The 19140-nt window shown below is 39.7% G+C and overlaps 1 protein-coding gene across 3 annotated transcripts in view; it reads right to left on the bottom strand.

The window, feature by feature from the left end:
- The window catches only part of LOC106094472 (tRNA dimethylallyltransferase), a 583702-nt gene that overhangs the window by 550707 nt on the left and 13855 nt on the right, over positions 1 to 19140 (bottom strand). For all 3 annotated transcript variants that reach the window (XM_059367007.1, XM_059367008.1, XM_059367009.1), the window contains exon 2: positions 17694 to 17795. In XM_059367007.1, the coding sequence (XP_059222990.1) occupies positions 17694 to 17741 (48 nt within the window). In that variant the 5' untranslated portion in view covers positions 17742 to 17795. The remainder of the gene's footprint in view (positions 1 to 17693; positions 17796 to 19140) is intronic.

The following is a 19140-nucleotide window of genomic DNA, read 5'->3' as shown; positions in this document are numbered from 1 at the left end:
AGAGCACGTCGTAAAACAGAGGAAGTATATTAGCAAGCGTATTACACACAGCTCAAGGAATACAATAAGAATACCAGAGCGGCGAAACGTGCCTCCTGGAAGCTTTTCTGCGAACAGGTCGATGGCGTTAATGATGCCGCCAAGATAAAAAAGGTTCTCTCAAAAACCCATGTCCAAACTGAAACCTTAGTAGACGACATGGGAGTGAGAGCTGAGACAACGGAGGACATGTTGAGACTTTTGATGAAAACCCATTTTCCACAGGATACGATGGGACTCACGGACACACTGGAATCTTGGAATAATGATGTTGATCAAAGTTTTATAATGACGGAATTCATGGTGAAAGAATCCATGAGGAGCTTCAAACCATTAAAGTCACCCGCACCTGATGGAATATTTCGGGCGTTACTACAGAAAGAGGCAGACTATTTGGCGCCTCATCTGACCAATATTTTCACAGTACACCTAGGACTTGCATATACTCCGAAAGCCCGGCAGGAGGCAAGGGTGGTATTTGGACCCAAGCCCGGAAAGGCAAGTTATGCGACACCAAAGGCCTGCAGACCCATAAGCCTTACGTCCTTTCTACTCAAAACCATTGAACGTATTGCAGACACCACAATAAAGAGTATGACATCCAGCGAACTGCTCAAATACAAACAGCATGTCTATGTCAAGCGAAGGTCGGTGGAGACTGTCCTGCACGAGGTTGTGCATGAAATAGAAGAATCCTTCGATGCCGAAATACTGGCGGTATGCATTGACATTCAGGGGCGTTTAACAATGTGCGGAACGACACACTGATCCAATCCTTAAACCAGTACCGGGTGGACCCAGTCTTAAGAGACTGGATAAATCATATGCTAAGGAACAGGTGGATAAATTGTGTGTCCCATGACATAAATATAAGGGAGATAATGACACAAGGCACGCCACAGGGGTCGTTTTTTATTGAAACTCCTATGGGTGATCACCATAAATAACTGACTGTGAAGGGATTTGAACCCGTCTGCTACGCAGACGATGTTATAATACTTCTAAGGGGTAAGGATCCGAACGAGCTATGCAGAAGGGCCGAAAGGGTCATGCATATGGCATATGACTGCGGTCTCTGACCCAGAGGTCTCAATGTTAACCCAGAGAAGACTGTTGTCACGAGGACAACAAAGGTAGGCCAATTTAACGTACCACGTTTCCTCAATAAGACGATTTCGATACCTGGCAAGGTCAAATACTTAGGAGAGATCTTGGACAGGAAACTGAATTGGAAGTGTCACATTCAGGAGCGTACTGAGAAGGCTCACAGATGTTGGGCACTGTGTAGACGGGCCGTAGGCTTGAAATGGGGCATGAATCCAAAGATAGTCCACTGGCTCTACAGGAGCGTGATTTAACTATTTTCGCTTCAGTAGTTTGGTGAACTGGGATGGAGAAAAAGTGCAGCGTAACGATAATACAACAGGTTCAGAAAACATTTTGTCTTGGTATAGGCGGAGTGATGAGGGCCACGCCCACTAGGGCACTGGAAACTATTCTAGATATCAGACCCATGGACATGCAGATTAAGTGTGAGGCAGCCACTGCGGCTATGAGACTTAAGGTGATGGGAGAATGGATTAAGGATGGGAGATGAGCTGCTCCCCATCGCGGTATAATCGAGGCGACAATAGGAAACCTGGAAGGAAGAGAATAGTTTTCCGATCGGATGCCTGCGACGACACTTAAGGTCGAGTGCGAGGCACTGCTGGCAGCGGGACAGTCTTGCATTGACGGAACCCCAGTATTACCATCTGAAAGATCATGTTACACGGATGGATCAAAGCTAGAGGGCAGAATGGGTCTGGGTCTCTACTTTGAGAGTTCAAGGAGATCTGTTTTAGACTGCCTGACCATAATACAATCTTGCAGGCGGAGATCCGGGCGATCACGGAATGCGTGAGGTACTGTGATGTTAACGCGAGGACTTCAAGTATGAAAATCTTTATGGATAGTAAAATTGGCATAAGAGCAATAACAAGCGGAGTAACTGGGAATGAGAAAGCAGACGATTTGGCAGTGAAGGCCAGATTACTGCCCTCAGTAAACATGGTTAACCCGAAGCCTTTCTGGTCGACGCAGTCCGAGTTATAGGGGTGGGCGACGAATCCGCATGCAACCCTAAGCGAAACAGTCGGTAAGACGGCGAAAATCCTATGGGGAGACCCAGATCGTGAGAAGACGAGGTTATTATTGAAAGGAAGTAAGAAGGAGGTCAGTATAGCTCTCGGTATCATAACGGGAGACATACAACTACGAGCTCACTTATGTAAAATCGGTGCAGCAAATGATAGCATGTGTAGGGCATGCGGGGAAGATGATAAGACGTTCGAGCTTTTCCTTTGTCATTGCCCGGCTTTCGCGTCTAAAATCAATACCAGACATGAACCAACTTAAGGGCGTGGCATGGAAAACAATTAAGGATTTTGTAAGTAGCATGGAATTCCTAACATAAACAAAACAAAATTTGCCCATTAACATTCCACTAAGGAACAGGGGCAAACTTCTCACATATCAATGAGTGCAGTCCGATTCAAGTTTTAAGCTCAATGATAAGGGGCCTCCTTTTTATAGCCTAGTCCAAACAGCGTGCTGCAGTGCGACACCTCTTTGGAGAGAAGTTTTACATGGCATAGTACCTCACAAATGTTGCCAGCATTAGGAGGAGAAAAACCACCGCTGAAAATTTTTTCTGATGATCTCGCCTGGATTGGAACTCACATCAACGCTCATCAAGCCGATAACTGGCTTAGGTGTACATCCATAGTGGCATGGGGCGGATTAATATCCGCAACCTGTTTTCAACCTATTGGACTTAAATTATTGGGGTGGTTTGATATCGAAATAAGTCAAATTAGAATTTGTATACCCACTACCATAGGATGGGTTTTTTTCCCGATTTGGCTGAAATTTTGCATATAATGTTTGGTTACGACTTCCAACAACTGTGCTAAGTACGGTTCAAATCGGTCAATAATCTGATATAGCTCCGATATAAACCCATCTCTCGATTTTACTTCTTGAGCCTCTAGATGCCGTAATGTTTGTCCGATTTGGCTGAAATTATGCATGTGGTGTTATGCTATGATTTTCAACAACTGTGCCAAGCAAGGTCCGAATTGGTCTATAACCTGATATAGCTCCCATATAAACCGATCTCCCGATTTGACTTCTTGAGCCCCTGGAAGCCGCACTTTTTGTCCGATTTGGCTGAAATTTTGCACATAATGTTTGGTTATGACTTCCAACAACTGTGCCAAGTTAGGTTCAAATCGTTCTATAACCATACAACCTGATCTCTCGATTTGACATCTTGATCCTTTAGATGCCGCAATGTTTGTTCTATTTGGCTGAAACTTTGCATGTAGTGTTATGCTATGTTTTCCAATAACTATGCCTAACAGGGTCCGAATCAGTCTATAACCTGATATAGCCCCCATATACACCGACCTCCCGATTTGACTTCTTGAGTCCTTACAAGCCCCAATTTTTTTACGATTTGTCTAAAATTTTGCATGTAGTGTTCTGCTATTACTGCTTTCAACATCTGTGCCAAGTACGGCCTATAACCTGATATAGCTTCCATATTAACGATCCCCCGATTTGACTTCTTGAGTTCTTACAAACCTTAATTTTATTCCGTTTTGGGAGAAATTTTCGATTCGATGTTCTATTACGACTTACAACAACTGTGCCAAATACTGTCCAAGTCAGTTTATATCTTGCTATAGCTGTCATATAAACCGATCTCCCGATTTGACTTTTTGAGTCCTTACATAACCCAATTTTTGTCCGATTTGGCTGAAGTTTTCCTAGCGATGTTCTATTACGACTTCTAACAACTGTGCCAAATACTGTCCAAATCAGACTATAACCAGCTATAGATGCCATATAGACCGATCTCCCGATTTGACATCTTTAACTCCTGAAAGTCACAGTCATTCTGTTATGACTTCCTACAACTGTGCCAAGTACGGTCAAAAAAACCATTAAAAGATACCTTTCAACAAAATTTATTTTGTATAAAATGTTAGCAGAATCCATGATGGCGGATTTCCAAGGTTCGGCCCGGCCGATCTTAGTACGCTTTTAGTTGTTTTTTATAAAATACTATTCATATCCCACTAACGATGCCCGATGCCACTGCAAATCGGTTCAGTAGATCTATTGGGTTGCCCAAAAAGTAATTGCGGATTTTTTTAAAAGAAAGTAAAGGCATTTTTAATAAAACTTAGAATGAACTTTAATCAAATATATAATTGCCATTTTGTTCGATAACCTTTTGCCATCTTCCTGGCAAATTTAGTATTCCACGCTCATAGAACTTCTGGCCTTTATCTGCAAAAAAACTGAACCAAATGCGATTTTATAGCCTCATCATTGCCAAAAGTTTTACCATTTAAGGAGTTCTGCAAAGATCGAAATAAATGGTAGTCTGATGGTGCAAGGTCAGGGCTATATGGTGGATGCATCAAAAGTTCCCAGCCAAGCTCACTCAGTTTTTGGCGAGTGACCAAAGATGTGTGCGGTCTAGCGTTGTCCTGGTGGAATATGACACCTTTACGATTGACGATTGACCAATTCTGGTCGCTTCTCCTTGATGGCTGTATTCAATTTGTCCAATTGTTGACAGTAAACATCCGAATTAATCGTTTGGTTCCTTGGAAGTAGCTCAAAATATACCACACCCTTTCAATCCCACCAAACAGACGGCATAACCTTCTTTTGGTGGATATCAGCCTTTGAAGTGGTTTGAGCTGGTTCACCATGCTTGGACCATGATCGTTTTCGACTAACGTTGTTGTAAACAATCCATTTCTCGTCTCCAGTTATGATTCGTTTTAAAAACGGATCGAATTCATTGCGTTTAAGGTGCATATCACAAGCGTTGATTCGGTTTGTTAAATGAATTTCTTTCAATACATGTGGTACCCATATTAAAATTGACGCCAAACAAACAAATGTAAACAAAATTTCGCGCACTTTTTTTCTAAGGCAAGCTAAAAGTAACAGCTGATAACTGACAGAAGAAAGAATGCAATTACAGAGTCACAAGCCGTTGAAAAAATTTGTCAACGCCGACTATATTACTACTATATTACCGACAATTACTTTTTGGGCAACCCAATACTTATGTATGGAGAAGTGGATAGTGTTCCACTTTAACACCCTGAATTTCACGCAGCTATTTTCGCGAAAATCTCTGTCCTCCTCCACAATAGTCTAGAAAATTTTTTCCCGCTCAGACCATTAGATAAAAAGTTGTGAACTTGTTTCCAATTTGTCGTCGTTTGGCCCACTGTGCGTATCGAAATACAACAGTGTCGTTGGCAATATCATGTTGAATGAAGAAGCTCAAGCGAAGAAGTCTTTTGAAGGCCAATGATAAGATCAAGTGATGATAGACATCACTAAACCAGGTGTCAGAGATTGGATAAGATGCGCATAAGGTCGAGGAGCTTAAAAATCTATTCCATGTTCAGGTAATGGACATATGTTCTATCCTAGCCAATTTAAGATAAAATACTTTTCAATATTCAACACCATTTAAACATTTTTGAAGATATATTTCAAAAACTCCACAATTCGACATGCTAACTGCAATATCCACTCAGATAAAATGAAAGGTAAATGAATTCCGTAAATGTTTTTTGCCAAAATGGTTTGTATGCCTCATTTGGTACCATAAACGTTTCGTTAAACCGTTAAAACCCAACGATAAGAGTGAAAAGAGATCTTTCTATCTTCTATTGTATGAGACTTTATTGTTAAAAAAAAAGTTTAAAAAATACCATTATGATGTAATAATAATGGAATTTCAAATGTCTGCTACCACTTGTGGTAAGGAAAAAAAAGAACACAACAATAAGACAGTCATTTACACATTTTCAACATAACTACGTACACAACTGTCATACATAAGACGTTCGAATTCGTCGTTGTCGTGCGTAACGACTTCGAACACACCCAAAATCTAAGAATTACACACTAGAATGTTACGTGAAGATTTTTTTTTTGAAGTCGTTATTTGATTGGCTGATTTGTGCAAAACGGATTGTGATTGAAAGTTAAATGAAGGTAGAAAGACCAACCCGACAAGGTCAAAGGAATAGTACCAACTCGCTCTGGTTTCTTGTGGTATAATACTCTATGAGCATTTATTGCAACAAAATTAGGTTAAAACAAGTACAAGTGTGCTAAGTTAGGACGGCCGAATCTTGAGAACCCTCCACCATGGATTCCGCTCAAAATTTATGCAAAATAAATTTAGTTGAAGGGCATATTTTTATTCTACATACCAAACTTTTGTCAAACCAGCTAAAATTAAAGCTTCTACGAACCGAACAAGGATGATCGCGATGCCGGTTCACATGGGAGCTATATCAGGTTATAGATCAATTTGGACCGTATTTGGCTCCATTGTGGAAAGGCGTATTAGAACACCGTATGCAAAATTTAAGCAAAATCGGAATAAAATTGAGGGTTGTAAGAACTCAAGAAGTCAAATCGGGAGATCGGTTTATATGGGAGCTATATCAGATTTTAGACCGATTTCAATCGTACTTGAGACAGTTGTTGGAAGTCACAGCAAAACACTATGTGCATAATAGTAGCTAGATCGGACAAAAATTGCGGCCTGTAGGGGCTCAAGAAGCAAATCAGCAGATCGGTTTATATGGGAGCTATATCAGGTTATAGACCGCTTTAGACCGTACTTCGCACAGTTATTGGAAGTCACTAGAAAACACTACGTGCAAAATTTCAGCCAAATCGGATATAAAATAATGGTCTCTAAGGGCTCAAGAAATCAAATCGGGAGATCGGTTTATATGGGAGCTATATCAGGTTATAGACCGATTTAGACCGTACTTCGCACAGTTATTGGAAGTCACTAGAAAACACTACGTGCAAAATTTCAGCCAAATCGGACAAAAATTATGGCCTGTAAGGGCTCAAGAAATCAAATCGGGAGATCGGTTTATATGGGAGCTATATCAGGTTAATCGCACGAAAATGTTCACGATTTAATTCCATTTTTTTTGGGCGAGATGAATCTTTAAAGTTACTGTAAACAACACAAATATCGCTCGTATGTCAAAACGTTCTGAGTATGTATAACCTCAAAAATGTCAAGCGCTGTCTGTTGGCAGATTGCAACACAAGGGTTGTCCAATCCCAAAATATAAAAGGCAACCCTCGTACAGATTGATCCCAGCTAGAGGAGAGAGTGGGCTTGGGTGTCTACATTGGAACCCAGGGACTGAGATCTGTTTTCAACTGTTTCACCATAATACGATCCTGCAGGCAGAGATCCAGGCGATCACGGAGTGCGTGAGGTGGTGTGGTGTTAACGCGAGGACGTCGAGTGTAAACATCTTTACAGGCAGTATATCGGCCATTAGGGCAATAACAACCAGGTCGGTAAGGTCAAAAACACTCTTGGAGTCTAAGAAGGAAATTAACGCCTTCTCTGAGGATGGCACAATCGGCATCATTTGGGTGCCGTGTCATAGCGGAGTAAGAGGGAATGAAAGAGCAGACAATTTGGCAGTGAAGGGCAGAGGAATGCAATCAATAAACTTGGTTAACCCGAAGCCTTTCGGGTCGACGCAACCCGAGTAAAGGGAGTTTTGGACGAACACGCACTTTACACTGTGGAACTGCGAAAGGGTCGGTAGGACGGTAAAAACTCTATAGGGAGATACGGATCGTGAGAAGACGAGGCTATTACTGAAAGGAAGTAAGAAGCAGGTCAGTATAGCTTTCGGTATAATAAAGGGAAACATAAGACTACGAGCTCACTTATGCAAAATTGGTGCGGCAAGTGATAGCAAGTGTAGGCCATGCGGGGAATCTGATGAGACGTTGGAGCATTTCCTATGTCGTTGCCCGGATTTCGCGGCTAACAGACACTGGTACTAAAGTGGGGATACAATTCCGGACATGAGGAAACCTTAGTGCGTGTTATAGAACACAATTAAGGGATTTGTAAGTAGCACGGTTTTGTTAATAGCATGACTTATTTTCACTGTTTATACCCTCCACCATAGGATGGGGGTATACTTATTTCGTCATTCTGTTTGTAACTTCTCGAAATATTCGTCCAAGACCCCATAAAGTAAATATATTCTTGATCGTCATGATTTTTAGGTCGATCTAGTCCGTCCGTCTGTCTGTCGAAAGCACGCTAGCTGTGGAAGGAGTAAAGCTAGCTACTTGAAATTTTGCACATCTTGAAATTTTGCACTTCTTATTAGTGTAGGTCGGTTGTTGTTATAAATTGGCTATATCGGTCCATGTTTTGATATAGCTGCCATATAATCCGCTCTTGAATCTTGACTTCTTGAGCCATTAGAGAACGCAATTTTTATCTGATTTGGCTGAAATTTAGCATAAGGAGTTTTCTTATGATTGCCAATAACTGTGCTAAGTATGGTTCAAATCGGTTTATAACCTGATATAGGTGTCATATAAACCGATCTGGGGTCTTGATTTCTTGAGCCTCCAGAGGGCGCAATTGTCATCCACTTTAGCTAAAAGTTAGCATGACGTGTTTTGTTATGACTTCCAACAACTGTGCCAAATATGATTGAAATCGGTTCATAACCTGATATAGCTGCCATATAAACCGATCTGGCATCTGGACTTCTTGAGCCACTAAAGGGGGAGCAATTCTTATCCGATTTGCTGAAATTTTGCATGACGTGTTTTGTTATGACTTTCAACAACTGTACTAAGTATGGTTCAAATCGGTCCATAACCCTGCCACAGCTGCCATATAAACCGATCTGGGGTATTGACTTCTTGAGCCTCTAGAAGACGCAATTCTCATCTAATTTGATTGAAATTTTGCACGTGGTATTTTGGCATTACTTCCAACAACTGTGTTAAGTATGATTCAAATCGGTTTATAACTTGGTATAGCTGCCATATAAACCGATCTTGGATCTTAACTTCTTGAGCCGCTGGAGGGCGTAATTCTCATCCGATTTGGCTGAAATTTTGCATGAGGTGTTTTGTTATGATTTCCAATAACTGTGCTTAGTATGGCGCAAATCGGTTCATAGTAATATGTAGCTGCCATATAAACCAATCGGGGGTATCGACCGCTAGAGGGCGCAATTCTTATCCGATTTGGCTGAAATTTTACACAACGGCTTCTCCCATGACCTTCAACAAACCTGTCAAATGTGGTTTGAATCGGTCTATAGCCTGATACAGCTCCTATATAAACCGATGTCCGTATTTTACTTCTTGAGCCCCCAAAGGACGCAATTCTTATTCGAATTGGCTGAAATTTTATATTGGGTTGCCCAAAAAGTAATTGCGGATATTTCATATAGTCGGCGTTGACAAATTTTTTCACAGCTTGTGACTCTGTAATTACATTCTTTCTTCTGTCAGTTATCAGCTGTCACTTTTAGCTTGCTTTAGAAAAAAAGTGTAAAAAAGGGATATTTGATTAAAGTTCATTCTAAGTTTTATTAAAAATGCATTTACTTTCTTTTAAAAAATCCGCAATTACTTTTTGGGCAACCCAATAATTATGGTCCGAATCGGACCATAACTTGATATAGCTACAATACCATAGCAATTCATTTCTTCTATCCTTTGTTTACCCAAAAAAAGAGATACCGGGAAAAGAACTCAACAAATGCGATCCATGGTGAAGGGTATATAAGATTCGGTCCGGCCGAACTTAGCAAGCTTTTACTTGTTCGAGGTTACTTTTCAGTATTTAGAGCGCACAACAAGCCGAATACTGACTTAGGTATACGTCATGGGGCGGATTAATATCTCTCCTCTTTTCAATTTAAGCTTACCTAACCTATATCTACCACAGGATCATTCTACATCACCTATGAACATTTCAAGAAAATTAATTTAGGCTTGAGTCTATGTATTGGGTTGTCCAAAAAGTAATTGCGGATTTTTCATATAGTCGGCGTTGACAAATTTGTTCACAGCTTGTGACTCTGTAATTGCATTCATTCTTCTGTCAGTTATCAGCTGTTACTTTTAGCTTGCTTTAGAAAAAAAGTGTAAAAAAGTATATTTGATTAAAGTTCATTCTAAGCATTATGAAAAATGCATTTACTTTCTTTTAAAAAATCCGCAATTACTTTTTGGGCAACCCAATAGAACATATAGACAATCAACAAAATACAAATTGATTTTTCATTGTAAACAATCTAAGCCTTTTGAGGATTTCTGTAGCATTTGTACACTTCCACTTAAATGTTAACTGAAATGTCACATTGTGATGCAGCTGCATTGTGTGCTCTTTAATTTATCCATGATACTCTACAATTTTGGTCACAATATACAGCAAGGCTATGTGATATCCCGCAATTCATCTAAAGGTGAGCTGTATAAATCAGTAACTACCAAGGCATTTGCCATAACAGACATGACATGAAATGTGATACTTTGGCTTATTTTCTTCCCCCATATATGTACAATAATTCAAAAAATTCATTGAAATTTTGGACTACTCAAAGCTATTTGAAATTAATTTGCTGCAAATAGCAGATTGGCATCCTTTGTTAATTAAAGCGGCTTACTGAGAAAACAAGCGAACAAGGAACACACTCCACCCACCAAATGATGCACTCGATGCAACCATTTGTGGAACTCACACTGGCTTTATTCATACTAAGAAAGCAAAAGAAATATTTCTTTCTATTCACATCGTAAGTTTTATGTGTTACGAGCAAAAATTTCAAATCAGATTCCTTTGAAGCTCTAAATTAAGCGTTTGTCCATTTCGGTCAGCTCTATGGCATGGGAAACAGAGTGAAAGAGACTAACTAGTACCGCTCACTGAGTTGATTTGTTTTTTATAACAATTACTAACAGCAGTTAGTGCTTGCGGCCAATTATGCATTGCGCATGCGCACCAATTTTTATGGGATCTCTACCTGTGGTGGTGGTGGTGGTGGTGTTGATAGTTGGACGATTGAAGAATTAAAACAAACTATTTGTGCGAAGATTTCAGAGTTTTGTTCGCGTGTGCATTCACTTGTTGTCATAGACACGCATGAGGAACACACAACACGACTGGTGTAAATGGGGTGTTTGACTGCAGTTGTGGTCGATAAAAAAGCATAAGTGGAACAAGTAAGTAAAGAAACTAAGTTTGGCCAAGTCGAATCCAGGATTCTGCTATCAATTTTAACAAAAGAACTTAGTGGAAGAGCATATATGTACTTTAAATACCAAACTTCTGCCAAATCAGGCAAAAAGATGGGAGATCGGTTTACATGGGAGCTATTGGGTTGCCCAAAAAGTAATTGCAGATTTTTCATATAGTCGGCGTTGACAAATTTTTTCAACGGCGTGTGACTCTGTAATTGCATTCTTTCTTCTGTCAGTTATCAGCTTTTACTTTTAGCTTGCTTTAGAAAAAAATACATTTACTTTCTTTTAAAAAATCCGCAATTACTTTTTGGGCAACCCAATACATCGTGGGAACGCATTTTTCGTCGATTATCCTCCATTCCATGGTGATGGGTATAAAAAGGGTATTGATCCCCAGCCCTTTGCAATTCAATGCAAGCTCTATATCCTGAATGGCCATATGTCCGCCCCCTCCATGTCCATTCTTCGCCTTTCTTCATTGGCAATTTACAGTTGCTATTGTTTATGGCTTGGCTGCATGTAAATTTGAATTGAGGCAAAATGCCTTTAAAGAATGTCGCTGATCGCAGATGCGATCAGCATATACCAGAATACCAAAACCAAAATATTGTAAACTTTTATGTTTCGAACATTACGTGTGCAAAATTTCCAATGAGAAAGACTGCGACCAACTAGCAATTTTTGTGGGTTAGGTACAATGGTAAGTTGAGTGACTAGCTTTGTTTTTGTTTCTTTTTTTTTTGGATAGTCCATTTGTACAGAATTTATTTCGTTCATTTGAAAAAACAATTGGGTGCTAAATACTTGGCACCTCTTTCTTCATTCAAGGGAAGCAGAGCGCCAACAACAAAAAACAACGCTCCATTCCCATTTTGGTGGTGTTTGGTCCTATAGCTGAATTGAGTTGTCGTTGTGGTTTGTTTCTGTTGTTGTTGTTGTTGGTTTTTATTTTAATTAGAAACAATTTAAACGATGTTAATCTAACTGCCGCAAAGTTGGGCGCATACTAAACACGTTCTGCACCCTAAAAATCATTGTTACGCGTTTTTGTGGTTGGCTTGTTGGCCGGCCGGTGTTGGGATTTGTTTGTACCCATCCCAATGGATTACCTAGCTCGAATTCCCAACAAAAACAAACGGGTTATAGAAAAACCATCGACAGAACTACAACTATCAGTCATGTGTTACGGCATGGCATGTGAACGTAATTAGTTTTTTTTGGGTTTCCTATGTTCCGCATTTTTACGAATTTACGCAGCCACATTGACAACATATAAATTACCAAATTTGGTTTAAGAATTAAATGTTTGAAGTCTAATGCCCCGCAGCACAGTGGCCATCAAAAGTGGCAATCAACATTGAATGGCAAAGACGTAGAACAAGAAAAAGAGAGCAAAAAAGACAGGAAGACACATCTAAAAGACAGCCTCCATGAGGACTTTATCACATTATTGGTCCTATTCGGTTCAATACGTAGTAGAAACTTTTAGAAAACCAAAACTAAGGCTTGGTCTTGAAGAAAGAGTAGTCTAAAGGGAGTAGAATAACGAAGAATCTCTTTTTCTGTTAAACCTTAACCTATTCTTCATGGCAAGTTTGGCGTATTGTCTTTTTACAGATTGTGAATACTAGGATAGCCAATGATCAAGATCTGAAATTCAACGAAGCCTAGCAAAGACTTCAACCAAAATCCCCGTTTACTGAGAAGCGAAAAAAGTTGTGGTCATCCAGATAAACCTCTAACGCATTCAGAAATCCGAAATGGAGCGTGGAAGGGAGCGGAGCAGGCCTATTTTTGCCGGAGCGAAATTTTTTGAACCCGGAGCGGATTCTAATCTCAATATCCGCTTCACTCCGACAAAATAAAACTCTTTAAAATATTGTGTTGCCCAAAAAGTAATTGCGGATTTTTCATATAGTCGGCGTTGACGAATTTTTTCACCGCTTGTGACTCTGTAATTGCATTCTTTCTTCTATCAGTTATCAGCTGTTACTTTTAGCTTGCTTTAGAAAAAAAGTGTAAAAAAAGTATATTTGATTAAAGTTCATTCTAAGTTTTATTAAAAATGCATTTAATTTCTTTGAAAAAATCCGCAATTACTTTTTGGGCAACCATACATATTTTTATACCCACCACCATAGGATGGGGGTATACTAATCTAGTCATTCCGTTTGTAACACCTCGAAATATTGATCTAACACCCCATAAAGTACATATTGTTGATCGAAATTCTGATTCCAACTAGCCATGTCCGTCCGTCCGTCTGTCGAAATCGCGATGGAGGTCGAACGCATAGAGCTAGAAGCTTGAAATTTTGCACAAATACTTTATATCTTATTTATATTAACGTGCCTCCTGGAAGCTTTTCTGCGAACAGGTCGATAGCGTTAATGAAGCCGCCAAGATAAAAAAGTTTCTCTCAAAAACCCATGTCCAAACTGAAACTTTAGTAGACGATAGGGGAGTGAGAGCAGAGACAACGGAGGATATGTTGAGGCTTTTGATGAAAACCCATTTTCCATAGGATATGACGGAACTCACGGAGACATCGGAATCTTGAAATAATGTCGTTGATCGAAGGTTTATAATAATGGAATTTATGATGAAGGAATCCTTGAGGAGCTTCAAACCATTTAACTCACCCGGACCTGATGGGATATTTCCGGCGTTACTACAGAAAGAGGCAGACTATCTGACGCCTGACGCCTGGCCAAAATTTTCACAGCGTGCCTAGGACTATCATATACTCCGAAAGCCTGGCAGAAGGCAAGGGTGGTGTTTATACCTAAGCCCGGCAAGGCAAATTATGCGACACCAAAGGCCTACAGACCCATAAGCCTTACGTCCTTTCTACTCAAAACCTTGGAACATATTGTGGACACCATGATAAAGAGTATGACATCCAGCGAACTGCTCAAATACAAACAGCATGCCTATGTCAAGGCAAGGTCGGTGAAGACTGCCCTGCACGAGGTTGTGCATAAAATAGAAGAATCCTTCGATGCCAAAACGTACACACTGGCGGTACGCATTGACATCGAGGGGGCTTTTAACAATGTGCGGAGCGACACACTGATCCAATCCTTAGACCAGTACCGGGTGGACCCGGTCCTTAGAGACTGGATGAACCATATGCTAAGGAACAGGTGGATAAATTGTGTGTCCAAAGTGGCACAGGGCACACCACAGGGGGGTATTCTATCGCCACTCCTATGGGTGACCACCATAAATGACCTACTAAAGATGCTGACTGAGGAGGGATTTGAACCCGATGTTATAATACTTCTAAGGGGTAAGGATACGAACGAGCTATGTAGAAGGGCCGAAAGGGTCTTGCATATATATATGACTGGGCTAGACCCAGAGATCTCAATGTTAAGCAAAGAGGACTGAAATATGCCAGTTCACGAGGAAGATGAAGGAGGGCCAATTTAACGCACCACGTTTACTCAACAAAACGATTCCGATATCTGACAAGGTCAAATACTTAGGTGTGATCTTGGACAGGAAACTGAATTGGAAGTTTCACATTCAGGAGCGTACTGAGAAGGCTCACAGGATATGAGCACTATATAGAAACGGCTCGGAACAGGGCCTGAATTCAAGGATGGTCCACTGGCTCTACAGGAGCGTGATTAGACCAATACTTACTTACGCTTCAGTAATTTGGTGGACTGCTATGGTATAAAAGTGCAATATAAGGACCTTACAAAAGGTTTAGAGAACATGTTGTCTTGGGATAGGCGGAGCGATGTGGACCCCGCCCACTTGGGCACTGGAGACAATTCTAGATATCCGACCCATTGACATACAGATTAAGTGTGAGGCAGCCACTACGGCAATGAGACTTAAGGTGATGGGAGAATGGATTGAGGATGGGAGCAGTTCATACCATCGCGGTATAATCGAGGCGACGATAGGAAACCTGGAAGGAAGTGGAGAGGTTTCCGATCGGATAGCTCTACAGGAGCGTGATTAGCCCAATACTTAGTTACGCCTCAGTAGTTTGGTGGACTGCTATGGTATAAAAGTGCAATATAAGGACCATACAACAGGTTCAGAGAAAATGTAGTCTTGGGCTTGGCGGAGCGATGAGGACCACGCTCACTGGGGCATTGGAGACTATTTTAGTTATCCGACCCAGCGACATTGACAGATTAAGTGTGAGGCAAACCACTGAGGCTATGAGACTAAAGGTAACGGGAAAATTAATTGAGGATGGAAGGAGCTCATACCATTGCGGTATATTCGAGGCTTCGATAGGAAACCTGGTTTTTGATCGGATACCTGAGATGAACCCTGAAGTCGAGTGCGAGGTACTGCTGCTAGCGACACAGCAGCCATCTGGAAAATCATGTTAAATGGATGGATCAAAGCTAGAGGACAGAGTTGGCCTGGGAGTCTGCATTGAGAACCAAGGGACTGAAATCTGTTTTCGACTACCTATTACCGGCTTATGTGTATGTCCAAGTAGCATGGGGCGGATTAATATCTGCACCCTCTTTTCAACCTATCCTAATTTTTTCTCGAAGCTATAGAAAACGTACTTTTAGTACCGCAATCGGTACAATTTGGTACTTTACGACTTTACGAATAGAGCTAGAGCTCTGAAATTTGGCATGTAAGTACCAAGTCGAGGAGTGATCCGGAGTTTGGTTCGGAGTTTGGTTCGGAGTTTGGTTCGGATTTGAGCACGCAAGACCCGACTCCGAACCGCTCTCCGTCTCCGGCTTAAAACTTCGAATCCTACCCTGGGTCGGAGTAGAGTGCTAGACTCCGCAGCCCTGGTAAGTACAACTAGGAAATATGTGATGGGTGGCTAAATGACTTTTTCAAAAATCGTTCTTCAAAAGGACGAAATTGCTTATCTTCTCCCACAGCGTAGGGCGGCAACTAGAATTTAACAATTTGGAAAACTTGAATATTCGAAAACAAATCGTATCAGAAGTGGAAGAAATCGTACTATAGTGCTGAAATCGATACTATTTGGTACATTATTTATGGATTGAGCTAAAGTTTGCATAATTAATACACAGTTAAACCTTGGCAATATATATTGGGCAACTAGGAAGTCTTTTTGAAATGCATTTATTTAGGCACTAAAACGTACAAAGATGTACTTTCGGGATACAGGTATACCTTAAGAGTATATTCGGTCGACTAGAAGTTTTTTTTGAAATTCGTACATTAAGGTACAAAAACGTACAAATGGTACATTCTTAACAGATTGAGAGACAGTTCTCAAAATCGGAATGCAGTTACTCCTTGGCAGTATATATCGGGGAATTAGGACATGTTTTTTTTTAAATTCAAAGGCTTACTTACTAAATCGTACAAAATGGTACTTTATTTTCGGATTGAGTGGAGTTCTGAAATTTGGGATACTGGCAGACCTTGATAGAGTTTTCTAAAGGTTTAGCTGCCATATAGACCGATCTTACGGCATAGGGCCTTAATGCGCATTTGCAGCCCAATCTAGCTGAAATTCGAAACAGCAAGTCAAAATAAGTCTCCCGATATAAAAACCGAATATGGTCCAGGGGGGAATTTATTTGGGTATATCTGCCATAAACATAAGGGTACTTATTAAATTTTCTCGATAATATCGATTGAATTAAAAACCATCACTATTGGCACAAAAATAAAACTATCGATACTATTGATTCTCTCGATAGTGCCATCGACAGTTTATCATCTTTGAAATTCAGAGAAGGCGTAAATCTTCTTTTAAACTTACATGGTATCTAATCAAAAACCAACCCTGAGAACAATTTTCTACAACAGTGTCTACATGACACCCAACCAGCAAAATATTTTGCTTACTTTTCTGTTAAATGTATTTTTTTGTTTCTGTTCCATGGCAAAATTATTTATTATCGGTACACACAAGGTGCGATGACTGTCAAAGAAATGTGTGTAAAGACCAGTTGTCAATAACCTTTTCCGCCAATTCATTGGTATCATGGCATGCATGCATATTTGTTAAAAAAAAAAAAAAAACAAAGTTTCAATTGCCACCGCCCAGATTCTGTCATTAGAATTGATGTGGTAAACATTAATGGATCTATCTGTCATTGGTTGCTAGTTTTTTCTTAATTTATGGCATACATATAAATCGTATGCCAAAGCCCAAGTCAAGGCATGGTCATCCATACAAAGTGGAGCATAAATCTTAATGAAATATTTTCCAGACAATCAATGGTATAAAGAGAAAAAAAAAAAAAAGATTTGAGATCATATGGTCAATCGTCGTCCAAAGACAACGACCGATCGTTGATTACTCAGTTTATGTGTTAATCGGTACTTTGATCAATGAACAATATCAATTACCACTACCGGTTAATCGATGAAGTGGGTAGTCATAGGTTAGATATTTTTTGTTTCAATTGAGTAAACGGCTGGCTATCAACAGTTTCTTTGATGGATTATGGATTTTTGAAGAGAACAAAAAGTTTTTTTTAAATCTATGAAAGATTTATTGAATTATGGAAATTTTAATTAACAAGACTTACCTTAGCATAGCTTTGAAGAGATACCGACTTAGAAAGACGAACCTTCATTGCCTCTAGCAATATAAGTCAAAAGGCAGCAATAAGAGGTCCACTTACGATTGTCTGAAATATATTAACAAAAAGATTTAAATTAAAACCGGTAAGGAAAGGCAAAAGTCGGGCGGAGCCGGCTATATAATACCCTACACCTACCCTACAATTATAAATTCGTGCAATAAATGGTCATATCCCCTAAACTAAGCGTCCTACAGCAAAACTGAGGTTAATTCGTGATCACTTCGAAAAATTAGAAATTTTCAGTTGGAAAACTTAAAATGGCCATATTTCCTAAACCAAGCGACGTTCAGCAAAACTGCTGGTAATCACTTTTAAAAATTCACAATTTTCAGTTAACTTTTCAGAAAACTTAAAATGGCCATATCTCCTAAACTAAGCATCCTACAACAAAACAAAGGTTATTTCGTGATCACTTCCAAATATTTCAAATTTTTAGTTTAAAAACTTAAAATTGCCACATCTCCTTAATTAAGCGTCCTACAGCAAAACTAAGGTTAATTCGTGATCTCTTCCAAAAATTCTAAATTTTCAGTTGGAAAACTCAAAATGGCCATATCTCCTAAGCTAAGCGTCCTACAGCAAAACTAAAGTTAATTCGTGATCACTTCCAAAAATTCCAAACTTTCAGTTGGAAAATTTAAAGTGACCATATCTCCTAAACTAAGCGTCCTACAGCAAAACTAAGGTTAATTTGTGATCACTTCCAAAAATTCGAAATTTTCAGTTGAAAAACTCAAAATGGCCATATCTCCTAAGCTAAGCCTCCTGCAGCAATACTAATTTTTATGTAAATCAGTTGGAAAACTTAAAATGGCCATATCTCCTTAACTAAGCGTCCTACAGCAAAACTAAGGTTAATTCGTGATCACTTCCAAAAATTCGAAATTTTCAGTTGGAAAACTTAAAATATCTCCTAAACTAAGCGTCCTACAATAAAACTAAAGTCAATTCGTGATCACTTCCGAAAATTCTAAATTTTCAGTTGGAAAACCTAAAATGGCCATATCTCCTAAACTAAGCGTCCTACAGCAAAACTAAAGTTATTTCGTGATCACTTCTAAAAATTAAAAACTTTTAGTTGAAAAACTTAAAAACTCTCCTAAACTAAGCGTCCTAAAGCAAACCTAAGGTTAATTCGTGAACACTTCCCAAAATTCGAAATTTTCAGTTGGAAAACTTAAAACGGCCATATTTCCTAAACCAAGCGTCCTACAGCAAAACTAAGGTTTATTCGTAATCACTTCCAAAAATTAATTTGAACCTACTTTTTTCGAGCAGATCGTTGAATATTGTTGTTACTACGGCTACATAAGTGCAAATCCTGCGATAAATATGTATGGGAGCAGATTGGTTGAAAATTGTAGCTACTACGGCCGTATAAGTGCAAATC

This window comes from Stomoxys calcitrans, chromosome 4, assembly GCF_963082655.1.
Source record: "Stomoxys calcitrans chromosome 4, idStoCalc2.1, whole genome shotgun sequence".
NCBI lineage: Eukaryota > Metazoa > Arthropoda > Insecta > Diptera > Muscidae > Stomoxys > Stomoxys calcitrans.
This window is presented reverse-complemented; position numbering and strand designations above follow the sequence as displayed.